Below are 25,244 nucleotides of genomic sequence, written 5' to 3'. Positions count from 1 at the left end.
AATGTATTATGACTCCCACACTCACTTGAGGTTCAGTAGTTATGAATTCAGAATGAGACTGGCTAGTGTCATTTTACATTTTTCTCTAGTCATGTGAGTCGGGGGTGCAGGAATAGAGTAGGCTGAACATTGGACTTAACCAGGGTTGGAGTTTATCAGGTGAATAATACAAAGAAGGAAAGGACAAAGAGAGTTGAAGGTAGTGCATGGGAATGATTATAATAATTAACTGTAATCCAACTGAGTTAGAAGGGAAAATAGGGCATGTGAGAGGCAGGTTACCACGTAATAGTGGTGGATCAATGGGATTTTGGGGTTGAAAGCTGTTGGAGTTAGGGTATTTAGGGGGTGCAAGTAGAAAGACAGGATGTAGATGCTAGTAAGGGAGTAAGCTGCTTGAAAATGATTTTGGGCCAGGCGCGATGGCTCATGCCTGTAATTCCGGAACTTTGGGAAGCTGAGGTGGGCAGATTGCTTGAACCTGGGAACTCAATACCACCTGGGCAATGCGTGGACACCTTGTCTCTACAAAAAATTAAAAAAAATTAGCCGGGCATGGTGGAGTGCACCTGTGGTCCCAGTTACTTGGGAGTCTGAGGTGGGAGGGTCACTTGAACTCAGAAAGAGGAGGCTGCAGTGGGCTGTGATAGTGCCACTGTACTCCAGCCTGGATGAGAGAGTGAGCCCCTGTCTCACAAAAAGAAAGGAAGGAAGGAAGGAAGGAAGGAAGGAAGGAAGGAAGGAAGGAAGGAAGGAAGGAAGGAAGGAAGGGAGGGAGGAGGGAGGGAGGGAGGGAGGGAAGGAAGGAAGGAAGGAAGGGAAAGGAAGGAAGGAAGGAAGGATGGAAGGAAGGAATGAAGGAAGAAATGAAGGAAGAAAGGAAGGAAGGAAGGAAGGATGGAAGGAAGGAAGGATAGAAGGAAGAAAGGAAGGAAGGAGGGAGGGAGGGAGGGAAGGAAGGAAGGAAAAGAAAGAAAGAGAGGGCCGGGCGCGGTGGCTCAAGCCTATAATCCCAGCACTTTGGGAGGCCGAGACGGGCGGATCACAAGGTCAGGAGATCGAGACCATCCTGGCTGACACGGTGAAACCCCGTCTCTACTAAAAATACAAAAACACTAGCCGGGCGAGGTGGCGGGCGCCTGTAGTCCCAGCTACTGGGGAGGCTGAGGCAGGGGAATGGCGTGAACCCGGGAGGCGGAGCTTGCAGTGAGCCAAGATCACGCCACTGCACTCCAGCCTGGGCGGCAGAGCGAGACTCCGTCTCAAAAAAAAAAAAAAAAAAAAAAAAAAAAAAAAAAAAAAAAAAAAGAAAGAAAGAGAGAGAGAGAAAGAGATAGATATTATGAGTTGTAACTATAGAGTGACGGACTAAAGCAGAGAGGAGGAATTGGGACTAAGCGAGAAACCAGGGTAGAAGATAGGTCATTTATATAGATATTGAAAGTATTGTGAGTTATGACCAGAGAACTGTTGGCAAGAGTAACAGTTAGCTAGGAGCTAAATCTGCAAGGAATTGAGAAGGATGATTCAGGCGTCGATAGGTGACTGCGGCAAGGATGAACCATGTAAATTTATAGTCTGATGACATCAAATATTCAAACCTGGGAGCTGCAGGACAGTAAAACTAAAAAAAAAAAAAAATTCCACAATGCAATAGATCTCACAGAATAGCACAAAGTGCTCTCAGAGTACTTGTTAAATGATTTGTTAAAATATGGATTACTGGGCCTCACTCCTCAGAGTTTCTGCTACAGTAGTTCTGGGATAGGATCTGACAATTTGCATTTCTAACATACTCTCAGGTGATGCTATGATGATGGTCCAGGAACCACACTTTGAGAGCTTATGTGCTAGGAACATTCAGAAGAAGAAGGGGTTGCTTCTGGTTGGAGAGATCAAGGAAAGTTCCTGGAGAGTATTTTTTATTTATTTATCTGCATGTGGTTAGAAACAGTGGCTTGACATAATCAGATATCATACATTGACTAATTAGAAAGAAAGTTGTACTTTTATGTTGGGTTACATATTTCCTGGCTCTGCAAGTCAGAAGAGCAGAGGAAATGTAGTTCCTTCATTTGTCTAAAACTTCGTCTACTGCTGATCTGATCAATGCATGGCTCCACCTGCTGGATGGCCAGGAAACCTTCTTTAACCCTTCTTCAGTCCCTTCTTTAAAATTTGATTCAGTGACAAAAACGCAATCTCTTGAGGTAAATATCTACTCTCTTTCGAAGAAAATGTTTCATCTTTCAGATTTCACCTGGTAGTATGTGGTTTTGTGACCTTGTGGCTGTGGGGGGCTAGGGTTCCGAGGTCCGTTTGATGTCCTCGTTCTGTGCTCTGGCCTCTCTGGGGGCAATGTCTCCTGTCTGCCAGGTTGCTGTCCATTCTGTTGGCGCTCCTGGCTGAGGTCCACCAGAGGTTTAACTCATGGCTGGGCCACTTTCTCAGTGTGATGGGACCCAGTGGTTCTCCTTGACTGACTTGGCAGTACCTTCCTCACTGTGGTCCCTTCTGAGTTTCTGCCCTGTTCTCTATCTGGCCCCTGGCCCAGTGGATGATGGGATCATCTCACCCTTTGCCACAGAGTTGCCACTGGGTCTCAGTTAATGTGCCTTCACATTCTCACTCTCGGGACCAGCACTTTGGCTCCTATCTGAACCATATAGGAGTAGAGGTAAACTTGGGGACCTGGCTTTCACCTCCTTTTCTGCCCCATTACACCGAGTCACTGCTTTTTCTCTGACATGGCACCCCACTTGTCTGCATTAGTGTGAGGAGTGCCCAAGAGGCAGCCTCCCCTCCAAACCCTACTGGAAGCAGGGCAAGACCCCTGCCCCCAGCGGGGGCTTCAGCTGAGCTTTAAAGCCCTCGAGTGGGCAGATCAGAGCATCGCACCTGGCCTTCTTGCTTCCTCTTTTGTCCTTTCTTTTACTCTATTTCATGCATTCTAAGATGCACTCTCCAACCCCCTCCATATTTTCACATCTTTGAAATGGGGTCTTAGAATTCCTGTCATGTCCTAGTTTAATCAGCAGAATGTTTTTCTTTGTTGGTGGTATAGTGGTGCACCTTGTAATCAATGCTCTCTTAGACTCTATCAAATGCAGTATGTCTCCATTTCTCCCATATCACATTTTCCTACTTTTCACTTTAGCCACAGAGCTGAGTGCATTAATGGCACCAAAGGCACATTCCCTACCCTGTAGCAGATGGTCTTTGCTAAGTGGGAGACAAAGGATTTAGTAAATTCTTTTGCCACCAGCCTGGATTTCTAGCTTATTGTCTTGATCAAGAAGCCCCCAAAAGTCCATTCTAGCCATAGTACAAAAAATCTGCAGGGCTTGATATCTGAGGGATAAACCTGATTTAAGGAGTTGGGAGGTATAAAATGGGTCCATTTAATATTTGCAAAATGAATACAATACCTGTTACACATTTAAAAATCAGAGTAAAAAATACTTTCATAAAGGTATTTGCTGATAGTGATGGCAACAATTTCAAATATGTGGTCATCTCAATAAATTTTAATTGTTAATAACTAAATTTCTAAAATTAATTGGAAAGTATTAATATAGATTGAACTATCTTTAAATTCTTTATAACTGAAGTAAGCATTTGAAAAACAAAGCACATAAAATGTATTCATAATGGGAATCTAGGATTGTCCCATTTTTGTAAAAGAATATATTATCTGTATAAATATACATAAATAACAAATACTAAAAGGGGCCAGGTGCAGTAAATCCAGCACTTTGAGAGGCTGAGGCAGGTGGACCACTTGAGGTCAGGAGTTCAAGGCCAGCCTGGCCAACACAGTGAAACCCCGTCTCTACTAAAAATACAAAAGTTAGCCAAGTGTGGTGGCATGCACCTATTGTCCAAGCTACTCAGGAGGCTGATGCAGGAGAATCACTTGAACCTGGGAGATGAAGGTTCCAGTGAGCCAAGATCACACCACTGCACTCCAACCTGGGCTACAGAGCGAGACTCCATCTCAAATAATAATAATAATAATAATAATAATAATAATAAATGCTAAAAGAGTACACCATGACAATTAGAGCACTTATCTCTGGAAGGATAAATGGGTGTTTTTTTCCCCTCTAATTAATCTTTATTTTCTATTTTTCTATTAAAGCATGATTTATTTGTATATTATTTTAAAATTAGGCATAGTTACTACAATTAGGATTAACAATGAAAAGACAGATTCGAAAAAGAAAGTTATGATTTAATTTCTGATTTATGGATGAGTCACCCAATTTATTTGGTCCTTGGTTTTTTCATTTCCACATTGGGAAAAAGATGATATTCATCTAGGTGTGGAGATGTTACCAAGTCTGGGAGTGTACTGTTTGCAAAATCAATGGAAAATTGAGTTCAAACAAAACAACAAAATAGAAAGAAAAGCACATACCTAAGCTTAAACTCAAGAAGTTGGCTATTTCATAGGGCATGAATCATCCAGAGAACTGCTTCAGTTCTCCACCTTGTTTTGCACGTTAGTAAACACCAACAGAAACATCCACAAAACTAAGTGTTTCTACTTACCTACAAAATGTTAAGTAATTTAAAAATATTAACCGAAGGTTATCTATAGAAATAGTCACCTTATTATTGCTATTTTAGGGACATTAAAGATAATTAATTTTGTTGATTCAGTCATTTCTCATACTAGGGTTGAGTAATATAAAGTTCATGATCATTGATTCCTTTCACTTCTCTCAGGGACACCCTCTACTCCTATAATACATCTTGGAGTATATAGTATGTTGAACAAACTGATGAATAAGGAATTTCCTGTTCGTCTGGAATAGTCAAGTGTTACAGTGAGATAAAAGAATTTTCACTCTAAAGTTAATGGCGACATTATAGAGTATCTTCCAGGAATAGAGATTTGATCTTTACAGAATTTGTTGCAAATTTATATGGTAATTTTCTCCAGGTTACGTGGAATTTAACAATATAAACTTCGGCATTGTCCCACAGAGAGAAAAGTTACATTTTCTGCTAATGAAGTCCAATTTGAGAAATTCCTCTATTAACTCAGAATGAAGATAAAAAATCCAATGGTGGACAAGCTAAGTACACAGCTGGAAACTCTTCGGGTGTTTTTCGTTAAAAATTAGGAGATTGATAATAATTGAGAAAATACTATTCATTTTTGTTTGCCCAGAAAAGTCACCAAAGAAACAAATTCTAGTAATTTAAGTATATACCTCACAGTCTTGCTTGCATTTACTCTTATCCTTCTTATTTTTGGACCCATAATGCCGGCATTTCCCCCCTTTTTTCACTGTACCTATTTGAGCATAATTCAACTAAGTATAAAAGTAATTCTGAAAATTCTAAAAATTATTAGAATATGTGATAAGTGGCAAAGTTGTTCTAAGCAGTCCTTATTAGGTTAGGCTAAGATAATTTTGTTATTAGAATTTAGATTTAATATTAATATTTACACAAGTCTGTGTCTTTATACATAGACCATGTTATTGAGAAGGGATTGTGATATGGAGGTTTTTTCCCTTGCTGGGCTTCGATGAGTCCTGGTGAGCTGAAAATTGCCAATGAACAATAGGTAGTTGATGATAAGTGGTATACGCTGGTTTGATAATTACTACAATTTTCTGCTTTGTTTTGGCTTTGCAAACATTTCTTTATTATCCACATTACTACATACTAACTTTAAAAAGGCATAAGACCAACTGTGTACCCTCAACTGCAACTTTTGCAAATATGACATGAACCCAAAATATACCATATATTTGATTAAAATTAATATGCAAATTCTAAGTCTGTAAAACTTTTTAGAAATTCATAATTTTGCCTTCTTTAGAAGTTAAAAAACACATTTGCAAGTGTCATTATACTTATATTAAAGATACACTTCCAAAATAATGTTTGATTGTAAGATGTTCACACACACAAAGCAAACACTATGCATCTATTTCAATTTGGGATAAATAATGAAAACAGATAATAAAAAAATTTGGCTTTTATAAGTAGAAAATACTGTTCACAGAAATGCTGAACCTTATTGCTTAGCTATTTTGTTGAGCTTTTATATACATACATATATAATCTCCATCTCTATCTCTATCTCTATCTCTATCTATCTCTATCTCTAGCTCTAGCTCTAGCTCTAGCTCTATCTGTATATTTTGGAGACAGGATCTTGCTCTGCCAGCACCCAGTCTGGAGTGCAGTGGTGCCTGGTCCCATCATAGCTCACTGCAGCCTCAAACACCTGGGCTCAAGCTATCCTTCTGCCCCTACTCTCTGAGTAGCTGGGACTACAGGCACATGCCACCATGCCTGTCTAATTAAAAATTTTTTTTTTGTAGAGACAGGGTCTTGCTGTGTTGCCCAAGCTGTTAATATATTTTGTGATTGAAAATATTTAACATTCTTCTATTGTCATACAAATAACTCACCTACCTTTTCTATAATTAATAGTCTCTATAATTAATAATTATCTTAAAATATTATGTTTTGAAGGTTTTTTCGGCATGTATGACTTGGAGGACATGTGTCATTATACTTATTGTTTATGAATGACCATATATGGTTTGATTCTTTTTTTTCCCCTCAGATTATTGGTTTTCTAAACCCTTATTTCCCCCACCCCACCATGTGCTTTTTAACAACATATATGACCATATCTCTCTGTTACTGGAATGTGGCAGCTCAAGAAATTTAGGGGCTTAATTTTTATTATGTGAAGTAGAAGCACAGTCCAGTTTAATTTGGCTTAATCTTTTGTTTAGAAAATAAAGAGGAAAATAACCATTTTAGTAGTGGAGGAGACTTTGCCTGCTTCTCACTAGGGTTAGCACCTGGAAAGAATGTGAGAAGGGAATTGTTCATTTGCACCATGCCTTTGGGAGAGTGAGTATCTGACCATTCTTGATGAGATTCTAATGCTTAAAAGCTAATTTTTTCAGCCTGGGCAGCATAATGAGACTCCATCTCTACAAAATATATAAAAAAAATAACCAGGCATGGTAGTGCACACTTGTGGTCCCAGCTACTTGGTAGGCTGTGGGGGGAAGATCACTTGAGCCAGGGATGTTGAGGCTGCAGTGAGCCGTGATGGCACCACTGCATGCTAGCCTGTATGAAAAGTGAGACTCTCTCTCTGAAAAAAAAGTTTTGTTCTTTAGTTAACTCAGTTTTTGCTTTAATTCTGATTTTAGATGTCAATCTTCAAACAAGATGTAACCGGACTCTGTAATTCATAAAAAATATTAATTTTTCCTTTTTCCCTAAGACCATTTTACATGGCTTACAAAAATGGCCTAATGTTTTATAAGGGATAGTTAGGTCCAACTCCTTGCTGGATCTTGTATAACTACCACTTAACATAATGCTTGCCACATAGTAGGTGCTCAATAAATATTTGCTGCATGAGTAAAATGACTGCCAGTGTATTCCATTAACTTTCAATAAACAGTTACTATTTGTTCAATTTATTTTTGAGACAGGGTTTTGCTGTATCCCTCAGGCTGCAGTACAGTGGTGTGATCTCCTGAGTAGCTGGGACTACAGGTGCGCTACGCTATGCCAAGCTAATTCTGTTCATTTTTTGTAAAGACAAGGTCTCACTATGTTGCCCAAGGCTTGGGATTGCGGGTGCGAGCCACCACAGACCAGTTACATTTTAAAGCATTAACATGTTCATATCTGCTTGCTTTATAAATAGAACGTTGTCAGATGACAACATCGTCTTTTTCCCCCCCAAATCCTGTACCTGATTGGCTACAAGTTGACCCAGTCATGGTGCACACCAGTTTAGAGAAAAATGAAAGCTGATATTTTTATTAGTGTGGGGGAAGAAACGGGTGAATATTAAGAAATGGAGGCTGGATGTGGGGACTTACACCTATAATCCCAGCACTTTGGGAGGCTCAGGTGGGAGGACTGCTCAAGCCTGGGAGCTCGAGACTAGCCTGGGCAACATGGCCAGACCCTGTCTCTACAAAAAAAACAAAACAAGTTAGTCAGGTGTGGTGGCGTTATGCTTGTGTGCCTTGCTATTCAGGAAGCTGAGGTGGGAAAATTGCTTGAGCCCAGGAGGTTGAGACTGCAGTGAGCCTTGATCACACCAGCCCGGGCAACAGAGGGAGACCCCGTATCAAAAAAAAAAAAAAAAAAAAAAAAGGGCAGGGAGCAAGGTAAAAGCATCTAATGCAACATTGACTTACACAAAAGCTATATTATTAGGTTAGTGCAAAAGTTGTTGCAGTTTTGCTATTAAAAGTAACTTTTGTACCAACCTAATAGAAACAACCACGATGGCTGGGAATAGTGGTGTGCACCTGTATGTAGTCCCAGTTACTCAGGAGGCTGAGGCACAGGATCGCCCGAGCACGGTAACTCAAGCCTGCAGTGAACTGTGATTGGGCCACTACATTCCAGTCTGGGCAACAGAGTGAGACCTTGTCTTTAAAAGCAAAAAACAAACCAAAATCATGAATGGTGCCTGATGACTGATGCTGTTTGGATTGACGGGATGTGTCATAGCCGGGTGAGAGTAGAGAGAAAGAGATCTCTCTCCCAAAATACTCATCTTTGGTTGAAGAATAGGCTGACAAGAAGAAAATCTGTAAGGAAAAAAAAAAGTTAGATAAACATCAAGTTAGAAGAAAATACTGACTAACAACCAGATGATAATTTTAAACTTCAAGAGTGAAAGTACGGCCGGGCGCGGTGGCTCAAGCCTGTAATCCCAGCACTTTGGGAGGCCGAGACGGGTGGATCATGAGGTCAGGAGATCGAGACCATCCTGGCTAACATGGTGAAACCCCGTCTCTACTAAAAATACAAAAAACTAGCCGGGCGAGGTGGCGGGCGCCTGTAGTCCCAACTACTTGGGAGGCTGAGGCGGGAGAATGGCGTGAACCCGGGAGGCGGAGCTTGCAGTGAGCCAAGATCACGCCACTGCACTCCAGCCTGGGAGACACAGCGAGACTCCGCCTCAAAAAAAAAAAAAAAAAAAAAAAAAAAAAAAAAAGAGTGAAAGTAAAGTTAATGTAGCTTTTTAATATAGTTGCTGAAAAACCAATATAATAGAACTTTATATGGATGTGTGTATACCTGTGTGTTGGAGGAATGACATATATTAAGAATCCTTAGTATCAGAGATACAGGCAATTATGGAACAACTCTAGGAGAAAACATTCCGGACAAGTGGGAATGGAGAAATTGTGGCCTATGGGTAAAATAGCATGCTTTTAGGAAGCAAACAGAACAGTTACTGCTGGCCAGTTTTCTTAATCTACCTGCCTACCCTTTAGTTCCACACATTGCCATTTACACATTCTTTCAGAAATTCCACAATACAGATGCTTAAACAGTCTCAAGGAAGTGAGCACATATTCAAAACCTGGTGTCCTGTTATCTCAGTTTACATACAAATATGGGTAGGAAGTGACGTATGGAGCAGGTGTCTATCATTTCAGGGAAATGAAAGTCCGTGTGAAGCAGCTGTGATGGGTATATTCATACTATTTGAAAAACATTTTGAGTTTTCTGTAGTGTAAACCTATTTCAATGGAAAAATACTGATTAGATTCACACCTGTCTTAGAACATTCTTCAGAGTAGATGGAAGCTGATCTGGAAGAGTTTGGGGAGCTAAGTTTAGATCCATATATTTGACTATCTCTGAAAAGCTCCTATTGAAAAGAGTTTAGCATCTTACCTCTCTGTCAGTGTCTCTGTATCATTTATTGCCAGTTTTATTCAATGCAAAGCCTGCTCCAGTTTGATAAGCAGAGATTGTAATGGTGAGCGAGGCCAGATGTGTGTTTAGCCGGGAGCTCATAGCTACCGCAAAAATGGTAACAAGTTTAGTTGCAACACTTTCCTGGAACATGGTACTCAGAAATAAGCAGACACCAGACGCTGATAAGGTTGTCATGGAGAACTACATTCCAGTCTTCAGAAATCTATTTCTGCCAAGAAGGGTGGATTCAAATCCTACTGGCTTCCTGAATTTCCACATGTACTTCTTTTCCTCATATGCCAGGAGATACCGGCCCAGGAAAAATGAATTACTAAAACGCCACGAAGCTGTATGTGCTGTCCTTATGATTTCACTACAAAGAACATGATAATCATTTTCTTAAAAATACGCACCAATAGGAAAAGATCAATTAAAACACCAAGAGGGAATTTCCCATCATGTCTTCTGCACAGCGGAAACTGATGATTCCATCTTTTACTGCTCTGCCCTCACTCTACTGTGCCATGATCAAATTTTGCTGGAAAAAGCCTTTCTTATAATTATGGGGGGAATTTTTTTTCTTAAAAGCAAAAATTTTTAAGAACAGTTTATATTTTTCTTTAAAAAATAGATCCTCTCTAAAACACTAGGAAAGGAGAAAAAATTACCATAGTTTTATAATAATAGTCTTTTTTTGTTGGTTTTTTTTCCCCTAGTGATTCTACCTTGCTTTTATTTATTTTTTTGTTCTTTTTTTTAACAAATAAATTTTATTTTGTATATTTGAGGTTTACAACATTATGTTATGGGAACTATAGAAATAATAAAATAGTTACTATAGTGAAGTAGATTAACATAGCAATCACTTCATGTAGTTACTTTTATAAGCTTTTTTGTTAAATTTATTTAACAAAATCTCTAATACAGTTTTATCAGCTATAATTCTCATGTTGCACATCTGTAGATGTCTAGACTTGCTCACTCTACATATCTGCTACTTTGTATCCTTTGCCCTGTATCTCCCTATTTCTCCCCTCTCCCACACCCCACTGTTCTCTATCTCTGTATACAGTCGAGGATCAATAATGATGTTTTAGTCAACAACAGACTGCTTATATGACAGTGGTCCCATAAGATAATAATGGAGCTGGACATTTTCCATAGTCTAGTGATGTTATAGCAGTCACAATGCATTCATTACTCAAGTGTTTGTGGTGACGCTGGTGTAAACAAACTTACTGTGCTGCCAGTCATGTAAAAGCATAACACATTCAATTATGTGTCACACATAATAATAATGATAACAAATGACTGTTACTGGTTATGTGTTTACTGTATTATATATTTTTATTGCTAGTTTAAAATGTACTCCTACGTATTCAAAAAAAGTTAACTGTAAAGCAGCCTCAGCCAGGTCTTTCAGGAGGTATTCCAGAAGAAGGCATTGGCATCACAGGAGATGACAGCTCCACGAGTGTTACTGTCCCTGAAGGCCTTCCAGTGGGACAAGATGTGGAGGTGGAAGACCATGATATTCATGATCCTGACCTGTGTAGGCCTAGGCTAATGGGTGGGTCTGTGTCTTCTTCTTCTTTTTTTTTTTATACTTTAAGTTCTAGGGTACATGTGCACAACGTGCAGGTTTGTTACATGTGTATACATGTGCCATGTTGGTGTGCTGCACCCATTAACTCGTCATTTACGTTAGGTATATATCCTAATGCTATCCCTCCCCCCGCTCCATCCCCACAATAGGACCCGGTGTGTGATGATCCCCTTCCTGTGTCCAAGTGATCTCATTGTTCAATTCCCACCTATGAGTGAGAACATGCAGTGTTTGGTTTTCTGCTCTTGGGATAGTTTGCTGAGAATGATGGTTTCCAGCTGCATCCATGTCCCTACAAAGGACATGAACTCATCCTTTTTTATGGCTGCATAGTATTCCATGGTGTATATGTGCCACATTTTCTTAATCCAGTCTGTCACTGATGGACATTTGGGTTGATTCCAAGTCTTTGCTATTGTGAACAGTACCGTAATAAACATACGTGTGCATGTGTCTTTATAGCAGCATGACTTATAACCCTTTGGGTATATCCCCAGTAATGGGATGGCTGGGTCAAATGGTATTTCTAGTTCTAGATCCTTGAGGAATCGCCACACTGTTTTCCACAATGGTTGAACTAGTTTACAGTCCCACCAACAGTGTAAAAGTGTTCTTATTTCTTCACATCCTCTCCAGCACTTGATTTTTTTAATGATTGCCATTCTAACTGGTGTGAGATAGTATCTCATTGTGGTTTTGATTTGCATTTCTCTGATGGCCAGTGATGATGAGCATTTTTTTAATGTGTCTGTTGGCTGTATGCATGTCTTCTTTTGAGAAGTGTCTGTTCATATCCTTTGCCCACTTTTTGATGGGGTTGTTTGTTTTTTTCTTGTAAATTTGATTGAGTTCTTCATAGGTTCTGGATATTAGCCCTTTGTCAGATGTGTAGATTGTGAAAATTTTCTCCCATTCTGTAGGTTACCTATTCACTCTGATGGTAGGTTCTTTTGCTGTGCAGAAGCTCTTTAGTTTAACGAGATCCCATTTGTCAATTTTGGCTTTTGTTGCCATTGCTTTTGGTGTTTTAGACATGAAGTCCTTGCCCATGCCTATGTCCTGAATGGTATTACCTAGGTTTTCTTCTAGAGTTTTTATGGTTTTAGGTCTAACATTTAAGTCTCTAATCCATCTTGAATTAATTTTCGTATAAGGAGTAAGGAAAGGATCCAGTTTCAGCTTTCTACTTATGGCTAGCCAATTTTCCCAGCACCATTTATTAAATAGGGAATCCTTTCCCTATTTCTTGTTTTTGTCAGGTTTGTCAAAGATCAGACGGCTGTAGATGTGTGGTATTATTTCTTTTAAAGTCATCATATAGGCAGGGCATGATGGCTCACACCTTTAATCCCAGTACTTTGGGAGGCCGAGGTGGGTGAATCACCTGAGGTCAGGAGCTCGAGACCAGCCTGGCTAACATGGTGAAACCCTGTCTGTCTCTACTAAAAATACAAAGATTAGCTGGGCATGGTGGTGGGTGCCTGTAATCCCAGCTACTCGGGAGGCTGAGGCAGGAGAATTACTTGAGCCCAGGAGGTGGAGGTTGCAGTGATCCAAGACCGCGCCACGGTACTCCAGCTGGGGTGATAAGCAAAACTCTGTTTCAAAAAAATAAATTAATTAATTAATTAACTAAAATAAAGTCATCATATAAATCATTTTATATGTTATTACATATTCTTAGTAAGAATTGCTTACTATATTCCCTGTCAGCTGCTACAGTGTAATCACTAATTTGCTACTGTTCAATATTTATTTTCTTCTCCATTCTTATTATTATTACTATGATAAACATAATTGTGAATAAAGCACTTTTCATACATAGGATTATTTCTCTAGGTTATATTCCATATGTCCACATTGCCATTAAAATGGTTGTACAAAATACGAGATTGGTTGTTTGACTAGTAGCATTGGTTACAACAATTAAAAACCTATTTTGCTAATCTAATGCATGAGAAATGATATCTCACTATTATACCTTTTTTGCCTATAACCAACCTTTGCCTATAGTATTTGTTGCAAACTATTCCCACTTTGTTGTTTTACTTTCATTTGAATTTTTTATTACATTTTAAAAATAGAAGTAAAATGTGCATATATAATTTACCATCTTTAGCATTTAAAGTATGCAGTTCAGCGGTAGTAAATACATTTATATTCCTTTTTGTTTCCTTCACTTGCCTTTCCCCTTCCCTTACTGGTGTTAGAATTTTTACATAAAATTTAAAGTTGTAAGAATTAAACTGACTTGATAATTTGCTCTATGTTTTTATATTAATGCATAGGTATTTCTAAGCATAGATATTCCTTGTTCTTAAGATGGCAAATATTCAATTCCCTTTATTTTGGTGAATTTTGAATTCAGGTGAATACATTAAGTCATTAAATATAAAATTAAATAATTAATTTATTTTTGAGACAAGGTCTGTGTCACCCAGGCTGGAGTGCAGTGGCACCATCGTGTGTCTCACTGAAGCCTCAAACTCCTGATCTAAAAAGATCTTCCTGTCTCAGCCTCCGAGGAACTGGGACTATGGGTGTAGTTTTTAAAATTTTTTAAATTAAATTTTTTTTGAAAGATGGGGTCTGGCTGTGTTGTCCAGACTGGTCTCAAACTCCTGACCACAAGTGATCCTTCCACCTTGGCCTCCCAAAGTGCTGGGATTACAGGCGTGAATCACTGCATCTGGCCCTGGATTTATTTTTAAGATATGTGATAGCTTAAAACTGCTAAACTAGTATCCTCCATATAAGCAAATAACATCATTTCTTGCATAATTGTATGCTTTCCCATTGATTTCTGATGTTTTCTTTTTTATATGTTGAGTTCTTACATATAATCAGGACTGTAGACTGTGGTACTGTGCCTATAGGCGCAAAAAACAGGTACAAAACAGCTTCCTCCACGTCTAGGCGTTCACTCTGAAACAAAAAGTACAGCACAGAGATCTTGCCTTAAACAAATTGATGCTAATTAGTTGGGTAATCAGGATGTATACATCTGAAATAATGCACTAAAGTAGACCCACATTACTGCATCTCAAACTAGATTCATAAATGAGAGAAAACAAAGGTAAACTTGGGGGAACCACAGGCGTGAGAAAAAGGACTCCAGAAAGTTTCCCTGGGTTTATCCTCCCTGGTTTTGCCCAACTAAAGCATTATGTTTTCCCAAAAATCAGGAACCACAAGCACGACAGCACTCTCTGGTGTTAGATGGCAGTTTTCTCTGTGGGTTTTATCTGCTACCTTCCTTGAAGAGATAAAAAGCTGTCAGCTTGTGGAAGGCAGAGTTCTCATGTGACAATTGTGGGTGGTTTTATAGCACCAGGCTGGAAATTTAGCCATTCTGTTTCTTTTGTTTCAAAATTTGCTTTTCCCTGTTGTCTGAAATGTGTCTGTTAAAAACATTGATTGCTTTCTCTTAAGCATATTTTTTTAAAAAATTCAAATTCCTTGAAAGAGAAAAATTTAATAATTATCAAGCATTTTGGCCTGGCTCAGTGGCTCATGCTTGTAATCCTAGCACTTTGGGAGGCAGAGGCGGGTAGCTCACTTGAGGCCAGGAGTGCGAGACCAGCCTGACCAACATGTGAAACCCCGTCTCTACTAAAAATACAAAAAATAGCTGGGTATGGTGGTGGGTGCCTGTAATACCAGCTATTCCAGAGGCTGAGGCAGGTGAATCACTTTAACCTGGGAGGTGTAGGTTGCCGTGAGCCGAGATGGCACCACTACCCTCCAGCCTGGGCGACAGAGCGAGACTCATCTTAAAAAAAGCACACAAAAAACCCCAAAAAGCAACAAAAACAAAAGAATTCACTACTATTGATGGAAGGGATTGATCTGTAAATGACAGAGCTGGTGGCCCAGAGGCTCTGGAGACAGCTCTGGTGTGGGTTCAGTCACTGGCATGTCTTATTGCACAGACAGCAACACCTCCGATGCTTGGTTTTATTTATTTATTTTTATTTATTTATTTATTTTGAGACGGAGTCTCGCTCTGTCACCCAGGCTGGAGTGCAGTGGCTGGATCTCGGCTCACTGCAAGCTCCGCCTCCTGGGTTCACGCCATTCTCCTGCCTCAGCCTCCCGAGTAGCTGGGACTACAGGCGCCTGCCACCTCGCCCAGCTAATTTTTTGTTTTTTTGTTTTTTTGTTTTTTTGAGACGGAGTTTCGCTCTGTCGCCCAGGCTGGAGTGCAGTGGCCAAATCTCAGCTCACTGCAAGCTCCGCCTGCCGGGTTCACGCCATTCTCCTGCCTCAGCCTCCTGAGTAGCTGGGACTACAGGCGTGCACCACCATGCCTGGCTAATTTTTGTATTTTTTGTGGAGATGGGGTTTCGCCATGCTGCCCAGGTTGGTCTCCTGGGCTCAAGCAATCCACCTACTTTGGTCTCCCAAAGAATTGGAATTACAGGTGTGGGCCACAGCACCTGGCTCATTTTTATCTGAAAACTCCCCATTCTTTTCTGTTATAGAGACTGGGCCATTTTCTCTTTTCTTCAATATTTTGATGATTCTCAGTTCTAACTGATCACAGTTCTTAGAACCAAATGGTATCAGCTGTATCAGTTCTTCATAAAATACTTCTAATTGCAACATCTCTCCTCTTTTTCATTTCCAAGCCCTTATAGAATTGTGACATTAGGGTCAGATCAAGCCATAAGTGATTCAGCAGCAAGTAGTGTAAATACTTCTAAGAGCCGTGACCCACAAATAGATCAGAAGAATATTTTAATGGGATGTTAAGTTGGGAGTTTCAGTGGAGGAATGGAAATACCATCAATAACACCAAGATGCAAATTTTGAAAGAAAATATTTGACCACAAGGGATACAATGCTTAAAAGTCTTTCTCCCAGACCAAGGATATAAAACAGTTGTGCTGTTGGAGATGTGAGTGTTTTGGAATGAGCTACTGCTCTGTTGGGTCCCACGCCGTACATACCCAGTGCAGGACAGAAGAATGTGTGCACGCATGTGTGCGTGCGTGTGTGTGTGTGTGTTAGTCATGGGGAGGGAAATCTTTGACTCTCAGAGCTAATCTAGCGAGAAGAACTTCAAAGGCACCACTTGGAAAGCTTATATTTGTCTCCTGCAGGTAGGGAAACACAGTAGATTAATATCAAATTCTGGCTTTGGAAACAGACCGGGTAAGGGTCAAAAGATGCGTCAGACAATATTTTTGAGATGAATGTCAGACTTTTTGTGCCTGGAGATTGGCCTGCAATTCCAGAGTTTTCCCAGGCTAAGATTGTTTCTTCTGGGCTACATCTTCAAAAGAGATCTGGTTTGGGATAATTCCTAAATTCCTGTCCACTAGACAACACTCTGAGAGTGATCAAAACTAACACCATCAACAAAGAGCAGGTATAGATATACATCGTGTGCCTAAGGTGAGGGTGCCCTGGGAAGAACACATGATCATTTTTGCAGTATTCTGGCTAGAAATGCTTAACCTAATCTAATTGTGAAATACAAGACAAATCCAATTATGGAACAGCCTATAAGTAAATGGCTTGTATTCTTTTTTCTCTTTTCTCTTCCCTTCCTTCCTTCCTTCCTTCCTTCCTTCCTTCCTTCCTTCCTTCCTTCCTTCCTTCCTTCCTTCCTTCCTTCCTTCCTCCCTCCCTCCCTCCCTCCCTTCCTTTCTTCTTTCTTTCTCTCTCTCTCTCTCTCTCTCCTTTCTTTCTTTTTGAGACAGTCTTGCACTGTCACTCAGGCTGGAGTGCAGTGGCACGATCTCGGCTCACTGCAACCTCCACCTCCCAGGTTCAAGCAATTCTCCTGCCTCAGTCTCTTGAGTAGCTGGGACTACAGGCACCCGCCACCACACCCAGCTAATTTTTGTATATTTAGTAGAGACGGGGAGTCACCATGTTGGCCAGGATGATCTCGAACTCCTGACCTCCAGTGATCTGCCTGCCTCGACTTCCCAAAGTGATGGGATTACAGGCGTGAGCCACTGTACCTGGCCAAATGGCTTGTATTCTTAAAAAATGTCAATGTCACTGAAGCAAAGTGTGGCTAAAGAATTGTTACAGATTGAAAGAGACAAAAAAGACATGAAAACTGAATGCTCTATGTGATTCTAAATAGCATTCTGAACTGGAAAAAAAATGATGTAAAAGACACCATTGGGACAGTGGTATATCAGAGTTAAATTTCCTGAACTTGATGGTTGTTCTTTGCTATATATTTGTTCTTAGGTATACATGAAGTGTTAAAAGGCGACAGGGCATGATGTATGCAACCTACACTCAAATGGTTCTGAAAATAAATTGCATGCGTACGTGTGTAAAGGCAGTGATAAAACAAACGTGGCAAATTATAAAGATTACTGAATTTAGGTCACAGTTAGGTATTCTTGTAACTTTTCTGTAAATTGGGGGTTATTTATGTAAGTTTGAGGTTCTTTCAAAATAAAAATTAAAAACAAACCATTTTCTTAGCCACTAGCGAGGGTTTGTTTCAGCTTCCTCTCCCCAACCCCTGCCCACATACAATCACCCGCTTCAGGAATGTTAGTAAGTCCCCCTGCAAGACCAGCGAAATCAGAATCTCAGGAGATAAGGCCCAGGGATTTGTGTTTTAACAAGTTCTCCAGATGGTTCTTAGGTGTACTAAAGCTTGAGAAGTACTTGTTTAGACTAGTTAAGAACCATGCTTGGAGTAGGGGGTGGGGTTAACCCCATTGGGCTGTTACACTATGGGGGAAAGGTGGCTGGGTATAGGGGAAATGGCCACAGGATCTGCCTCACAGGAGTGTTAAGATGATAGTGGCTGAGATGGTTACATTCTCCCCTATCCCGTCCACCTTTTTCCTTTTAGCTTTGACCCAGAGGCCTTAAGGACACATTTTTAGTCCAACATTTCACAACAGGAGATATACATGACTAATGTATATTTATTAGAGAGCAAATTCACAAAACTCTCCACACTGAATACAAATTGATTATGGTGAATTAGCAGAGTTGTCCATTTTTGGTCTAGTGAGGAGTAGTAGAGATTTCCCCTTGTCTAATTAGAGGATATTTCAGAAGGAAATTTGTAAAGAGTGGTAGTGCCTACAAGAACCTGGCCTGGGATGTTCTAATTGGAAGTCATTTGGTATGTCAGATTTGTTGATCTGTCTGAGTAGGGAAAAAGGAATTGGAGATTGATAGAAAGATTGATGGAATGAGGGGGATCAGTGGAACAGTTTACACGCCCAGTCTCTGGCATGGTAAGGATGCCTGTATCCAGAACTACCTACATAAATTTTCATGGCTCAGTGCAAAATAAAATTGTGGGGCCTCTTATTAAAAAATAATCAAGAATTTCAGGATGACACCAACAAAACATCAAACCAATCACCGGGCTCTGTGCTATTGCATGGGTTGCAACACCATGAAGCAGACCCTGCCTAAATCTCTTATGGTCAAAAGGAGGCCAGACTTGCTAGAACCCTCCCAAGAGGTTGGTTGGCCTATGGATGATAATGTCGGGGTGGAGCTGAAGGGTTGAGAAGTCAGGCTGGGGCAAGCTCTCCCACTTCGAAGAACTGTGCACTGCGAGGTCTTTCAGAGCTTTTAAAATCTTCACCCACATGCCCAGCATAGAACTGCCATTTGACAACCACCTGACAAGAAGGCCCCTGCAACCAGTCAGAGTTTACTAGATGAGCAGTGGAGTCCTGAGGACTGAAATTGCAAACCAGGTCAGAATGATACGTTTGCTCATTTCATCCTGATCCTGCGTTCCCTTCCCAACACCCAAGTAGCTCAAATGTGAAGATGTATGGGAAGGAGTAAGACAGCAGACCACATCCCTCCCTGATGCTGGCCTATTGATCTAAGGAAGTCTGGAGTGTGTGTGTGTGTGTGTGTGTGTGTGTATGTTTTGAGACGGTCTCGCTCTGTCACTCAGGCTGGAGTGCAGTGGCGTGATCTCAGCTCACTGCGACCTCCACCTCTTGGGTTAAAGCGATTCTCATGCCTCAGCCTCCAGAGTAGCTGGGATTACAGGCATGTACCACTACGCTCTGCTAATTTTTGTATTTTTAGTAGAGATGGGGTTTCACCATGTTGGCCAGGCTGGTCTTGAACTCCCTACCTCAGGTGATCTGCCCACCTCGGCCTCCCAAAGTGCTGGGATTACAGGTGTGACCCATCACACCCGGCCATGTGTGTGTATTTTTAATAACTGAAAATAACAATGACTCTAAATCTAAGGGCTCTCCTTGAAATACTATTAAAAGACAGAACATATAGATTTGATAGAACATTTCCCTTTGTTGAAAGGGAATGATTTAAAACCCCGTATTTTATTTGCACCTCATGAAGCAGACTGCTCAATAAACCAGTTACTATTAAAAATTATATTTAGGCCAGGCACGGTGGCTCACGTCTGTAATCCCAGCACTTTGGGAGGCTGAGGTGGGCAGATCACCTGAGGTCAGGAGTTCCAGGCCGGCCTGGCCAACATGGTGAAAACCCATCTCTACTAAAAATACAAAAATTAGCCAGGCATGGTGGCGGGCGCCTGTAATCCCAGCTACTTGGGAGCCTGAGGCAGGAGAATTGCTTGAACCCAGGAGGTGGAGGTAGAAGTGAGCCAAGATTGTGCCACTGCACTCCAGCCTCGGCAACAAAGAGCGAAACTCTTTCTCAAAAAAAGAGATTATATTTATTACAATGCAGGGAGTAAGAAAAGGAATTCACAAAACACTCAGTTGACAGATAATAGATTGCAAACCCTTTCACTTCTAGTATTGATCTGAGGATATCCAAATGAACACTGAATGTAAATTACCCTGAGAACATCTCCGCTAGAAGAACTGGTTACTGAAACCTTATTTTTAATATAGGCAATCCTTTGGGAGTAAACATTTCAAATATTACACTGTGCTCTATTTATTATCTCTCCCTATGGGTTTTTTAGGGCATGATAACTTGGGCTTTTGCTGAAGTGACTCATAGTCTCAGCACAGGAGACTTTTTGAATATCATTTGGTGGACTATTCTCATCATCTAAAGTAATAAAAATATTTAAGCATTCAAAAATTCTACATTAGTTATTTCATTTATCTATTAAATATTTATTGAAGTCATAAATGGGTACTGCTAGGCCCCATGAGGGATAAAACATGAATTAGACACTGTTCTCATTTTCAGGATGTTTCTAGTTTGGTAAGACTCAAGATGTACAGATATAACAAGAAGGCAAGGTGGAAAGTGTTGAGAGGTACCTTTAAAGGGATGTGCCCTTAGACCAGGCAACTGAGTTCCTGACCTGGGCTCTGAGTTTTACAGGATCTTCTTCTGGATTAAGGGGACATGCTCACCAGGAGCCTGAACCTCCTCCTCCTTCTAAACTGTGTTCTGAGTGTCCAAGATCCCAGAATCTCATGCATAAGTTCATTTTCTCAAGTGTAGAGACAGAACCTGGAAACGTGGGCCAACTCTCTCGACACTACACCACCTTGTACAGTTTATTAGCCAGTTAGCAACCTTTAATATTTAGATTATGTAATAAGGGCCTCTGATACTCTTGGCATGGAAACCCACGAATGTTAGGCGGCAAGTTGGCCTGGCTATGGGAATTCAGGAGGACGTAGAACTGTGCCTTGGCAGTATATGGGACGTTCCACTGGGGAAGTAGAGCTTGGGCATGCAGAGGTGGGAGAAGGGAGAAGAGGGACCTCTGGCAGAGGGAACATCACACTCAAAGACATGGAGACTAAAAGTGCCAGGTTACATGTGGGAAGTCTAGCTTTCCTGGATACCAGGAATGGAAGGGCAGAAACTCAGGTTGTAAAAGGAGAAGGAGGCCAGATCATGGATGGTGTGGAATATAGGACATGGTGAGAGAGGGTTTGGCAAACTGTCTCATATTCTCAGCACAGGAGAATCTATTTAGAGTGACTGGGGTTCACATCTAACACTCACATCAGCAGGTAGGCCTTACTGTAGACAATAAGCTGTCATTGGAGGTTTGAGCAGTTTTGAAGAGATCAACTTTATAAGTATAAAGCTCTGGCTTGCTATGGAATAGCACATGGGAGAGACTGGAAGGGTAGAAACAGGCGACTGTGTAGAAGAGAGTAATGATATAGGGGAAGGTGAAAAAGAGACATATTTGAGATAACAGAAAAGAAGAACTAGGTAGAAAAAGAAACAAAAAGTGATCCCAAGACTTTATATGAATCCCTTGGCCATCCCTTAGGCCACCCCTGTGTGGCCAGCTAACCATCTTTGCCATGCCAACACAGAAGAGTGACAAGCTCCAGTCCCCAGACTATGTTGGATGCCTCTGTGGGTGTTGAGTGGTGGGGGGTGGGGACAGGGTGAAGAGGAAGGAAGACATTGGATTTGGGTACATGGTTTGAAGTTTGCACCTGTTCAGTAGCATAAACAACCACTACTCGTTTTGTATGTGTTGTCTGCAGATAGTTTGTGACTTGAAACAAAGATCATTCACGATTTTGATCAATAATTTGGGTACATGGTTTGAAGTTTGCACCTGTTCATTAGCATAAACACCCACTACTCATTTTGTTTTGTTTTTCGAGATGAAGTTTCGCTCGTTGCCCAGGCTGGAATGCAATGGAGCAATCTCGGTTCACTGCAACTTCCACCTCCCAGAATCAAGCAATTCTCTTGCCTCGGCCTCCTAAGTAGCTGGGATTACAGGCACCCACCACCAGGCCTGGCTAATGTTTTTGTATTTTTAGTAGAGACAGGGTTTCACCGTGTTGGCCAGGCTGGTCTCAAACTACTGACCTCAGGTGATCCACCCACCTCTGCCTCCCAAAGTGCTGGAATTACAGGCGTGAGCCACCACGGCTGGCCAACCACTACTCATTTTGTATGTGTTGGCCACAGATAGTTTGTGACTTAAAACAAAGATCATTCATGATTTTGATCAATAATTGAGCATCCACTGGATGTATAGCACAGTAGTGCTGTCAATATGGGGAACAATAGAATGTAATGCATAGCTCTCCTGGATAAACAGAAACTTCCATTTCCAGGGTCATTATGTTGTTCCGTCTCAAGCTTTTTAATAACTCCTATGCCCAATGCCTTGGTGGCTCCCAACAGTGATATGTGTGTAGACAGAGCAGGGCTGGATCGTGTAACAGGCATTTCTAAGTTGTCAAGTAACTTTTTACAAAAGAGGACACAAAAAAGGAGATCTGTCAGCTGCATGCTATTACAATGACTGGGTCTAGTTTATCTCAACACACACAGGCTTTACACTGGTGTTTCCTGCATTCAGTGTCTATTCTCTTCTAACTAGCAGGCTTTTTAAACACAAACTTTTGTTTCTTTGAGACACAGTATTGCTCTGTCGCCCAGGTTGGAGTGCAGTGGTGCCATCTCTGCTCACAGCAACCTTTGCCTCCTGGCTTCAAGCAATTCTCCTGCCTCAGCCTCCGGAGTAGCTGGGATTATAGGCCTGTGCCAACATGCCCGGCTAATTTTTGTATTTTTAGTAGAGACGGGGTTTCACCATGTTGGCCAAGCTGGTCTTGAACTCCTGACCCCAAGTGATCCTCCCACCTCAGTCTCTCAAAGTGCTGGGATTACAGGAGTGAGCCACCCCGCTTGGCCTTTTGAATTCTGGGCTAATTCTTTCATTTTCTATTATGTGATTATAAGTCTCAATGTAAACCATCTTTGAACTCTAAGACATGTAAGACATCTGACTGTAAGTTACATTTTGGTCAGTTGCACAATTTGACACAACATGCTTCTGCACAACCCCAGTTCCTCTGCCCTTCTGCAAACTTTGCTCTGTGGGGATTACTTATGTAGCACTTTTAAATTAGGTGGCTGGTATCAAAACCGCCACACAGTTTGCCTCCAACATGTCTTCTAGAAGGGAAGGACAAAAGGTTTTTAAAATCATGTTCTAAGAAGAGGGCTACAGAAGCAACAGAGAAGGCGTGGAAAAGTGTCTAGCTGCGTTTTGTTTATAACGGCTGGAGCTTTAAGAGTCAGCAGCTTTAAACGTAAACAAGCTAGGGCCGTCTTGAGCAGGAGACCTACGGCTGATGGGGGTGGAAGGTTAACCTCGGCTTGGAGTTAAGGAAGCGCAGGAGGCGCGGCCTCGGAGGCTTAAAGCTCAGTTCCACTGAGCCCTCGCCGCCGAAGGTTGGCTACAAAAACTGACTCGGCCAAGTGACGTTTACCTCCCTGGAGGTTCGCGTCCACCTGGACATCAGCGGACGGGTCGAGTTTCATTAACGCCGCATACTTGAGAAAAGAAGAGTTTGAAAAGACCACCCAAACTACGTAACTAAATCGAGATCATCCTCCTTCCCTCAGTCTCTTTCTTCCTCTCTTCTACTTTCTTTATCATGCATTTTTTTTTATTTGTACTTTTTTTCCTTTACTTCAACGCCTACCTCTTCCTTGGCCAACAAATTACCCACCCGGCTCGGGCTCCACCTTTTCGTCTCCAGCGGCTCCGGGGCTCTCTCCACTGTGCCGGGGTGCTACAGTGCGCTCGCCGGGCCGCCAACTCTCACCCTCCCTGCCCCCATAAGCTCCTTCGCTTTCCCAGACAGCGGCTGTCGCGCCCCAGGTCCGGCCTCTCCAGGGCGGCCGCACGCGCCCGCTCCCCAGTCCGGGTACCCCGTCACCCCTCCAGCGCCGCCCAGCGTCGCGTCCCCTAGCGGCCCGGTGCGGCGGCAGCGGTTTCCCGGGTGGCCCGGCCTCCCGAGGGTCGCCCCGCCCCGGCCCAGCTCCGCCCCCGGCCGCCGCTCCCTGATTGGCCGCCCCCCCACCTCTCCCGGGCTCCTCTCCTCCCCCTCGCCCAATGGGCACCCGCACCTGGTCCAAAAATTCCCCCGAGGGGACCGAGGGGGCTCTGCCACTTCGAGCTCCCGCCCGGCGGCGTGACTGCCCCGGCGAGTCGCAGAGCGGGGAGTGGACACGGAGTAGGGAGCGGAGAGGGAAGGAGGAGGAGGAGCAAAGGTGTTGGAGAGAAAACTTCAGAAAGGAACAGGAAACCTGCCGGGGAGGCGGCGGCGGCTGCGGCTTCTCTGGGCGCCCGGGCTGCGCTCTTCGCGGGGTGTCCGCAGCTGCGGCTTGGCCCCTGCCTGGCTTCCCAGGCGCGCACGCACGGCTGAGCCGCGACGCTTGGTGGCTCGGGCCGTGCCCTCCGCCGCGACTCTTGGCCGCTGCCGTCCCGTGCTCCAATCCGCTCGTGCCTCGGCGGCTCCCTGGAGAGAGAGCGGCGAGGGCGCAGGGAAGAGGAGGGACGTCCACTGTGGAACATGAAGCAGAATGACTGATAAAATGTCCAGCTTCCTCTACATAGGGGACATCGTGTCCCTGTACGCGGAGGGCTCGGTCAACGGCTTCATCAGCACCTTGGGGTAAGCGGGAGACGCGGGCTGGGCAGTGCTCGCGCTCCGGGTCCTGGGAACCCGTCCCTGTCCCTCCTCCGCCTCCAGGTCCTCCCGCTGCCGCGTGCAGTGGCCCGGCCGGGCAGGGTCGGCCCCCGCGGACAGTGCCGTGCGCTCGGCTCTCTTGCTCTCCCGCTCTCAGGAAGCTGCCCTGAGAGGCAAGACTTTCTCAGCAACTTCGTAATCTCGAGCTCAGAGACACATCAGAAAGGAGGAAGTGATTCAGAAGCCCGGAGACGGGCTCGGCGAAGAGGTCTTCGCTGGCTTTTCCCTGGGTTGTTTTGATTAAAATGTGTGCTTGTTTTCTCTGGAAGGTAAAACAAAACACCCCCCTTTTCCACCGTTTCTCGCCACCGTTCTCAGCCCCTGGTCTCTCAGTGCCGGGTTTGAAAGAGCAGTCGATAAAAGTCCGTGGCCTTGGACCTGAGATTCAAGCGATGTGGTGAGCCGAAGTGTGGCGTTGTCCTGCGGGAGGAGCTCACTGTCCCCTCTTCGCTGGAGCAGTT

At 42.6% G+C, this 25,244-nt stretch overlaps 2 protein-coding genes across 23 annotated transcripts in view; one reads left to right on the top strand and one right to left on the bottom strand.

Annotated features, from left to right (window-relative positions):
- MED21 (mediator complex subunit 21) overlaps positions 1–25,244 on the bottom strand; it is a 1,150,573-nt gene that overhangs the window by 192,485 nt on the left and 932,844 nt on the right. The window contains exon 1 of one of the 22 annotated variants that reach the window (XM_050746787.1): positions 24,135–24,138. The exons of the other annotated variants lie outside the window; for them this stretch is intronic. The gene's annotated coding sequence lies outside the window, so the exon portion shown is untranslated. Of the gene's footprint in view, positions 1–24,134; positions 24,139–25,244 lie in introns of those variants that run through there. 22 annotated transcript variants of the gene reach the window in all.
- ITPR2 (inositol 1,4,5-trisphosphate receptor type 2) overlaps positions 24,173–25,244 on the top strand; it is a 495,967-nt gene continuing 494,895 nt past the window's right edge. Inside the window, exon 1 of the mRNA XM_050746648.1 lies at positions 24,173–24,708. Within this exon, the coding sequence (XP_050602605.1) occupies positions 24,617–24,708 (92 nt within the window). The 5' untranslated portion in view covers positions 24,173–24,616. The remainder of the gene's footprint in view (positions 24,709–25,244) is intronic.

This window comes from Macaca thibetana, chromosome 11, assembly GCF_024542745.1.
Source record: "Macaca thibetana thibetana isolate TM-01 chromosome 11, ASM2454274v1, whole genome shotgun sequence".
Taxonomy (NCBI): domain Eukaryota; kingdom Metazoa; phylum Chordata; class Mammalia; order Primates; family Cercopithecidae; genus Macaca; species Macaca thibetana.
This window is presented reverse-complemented; position numbering and strand designations above follow the sequence as displayed.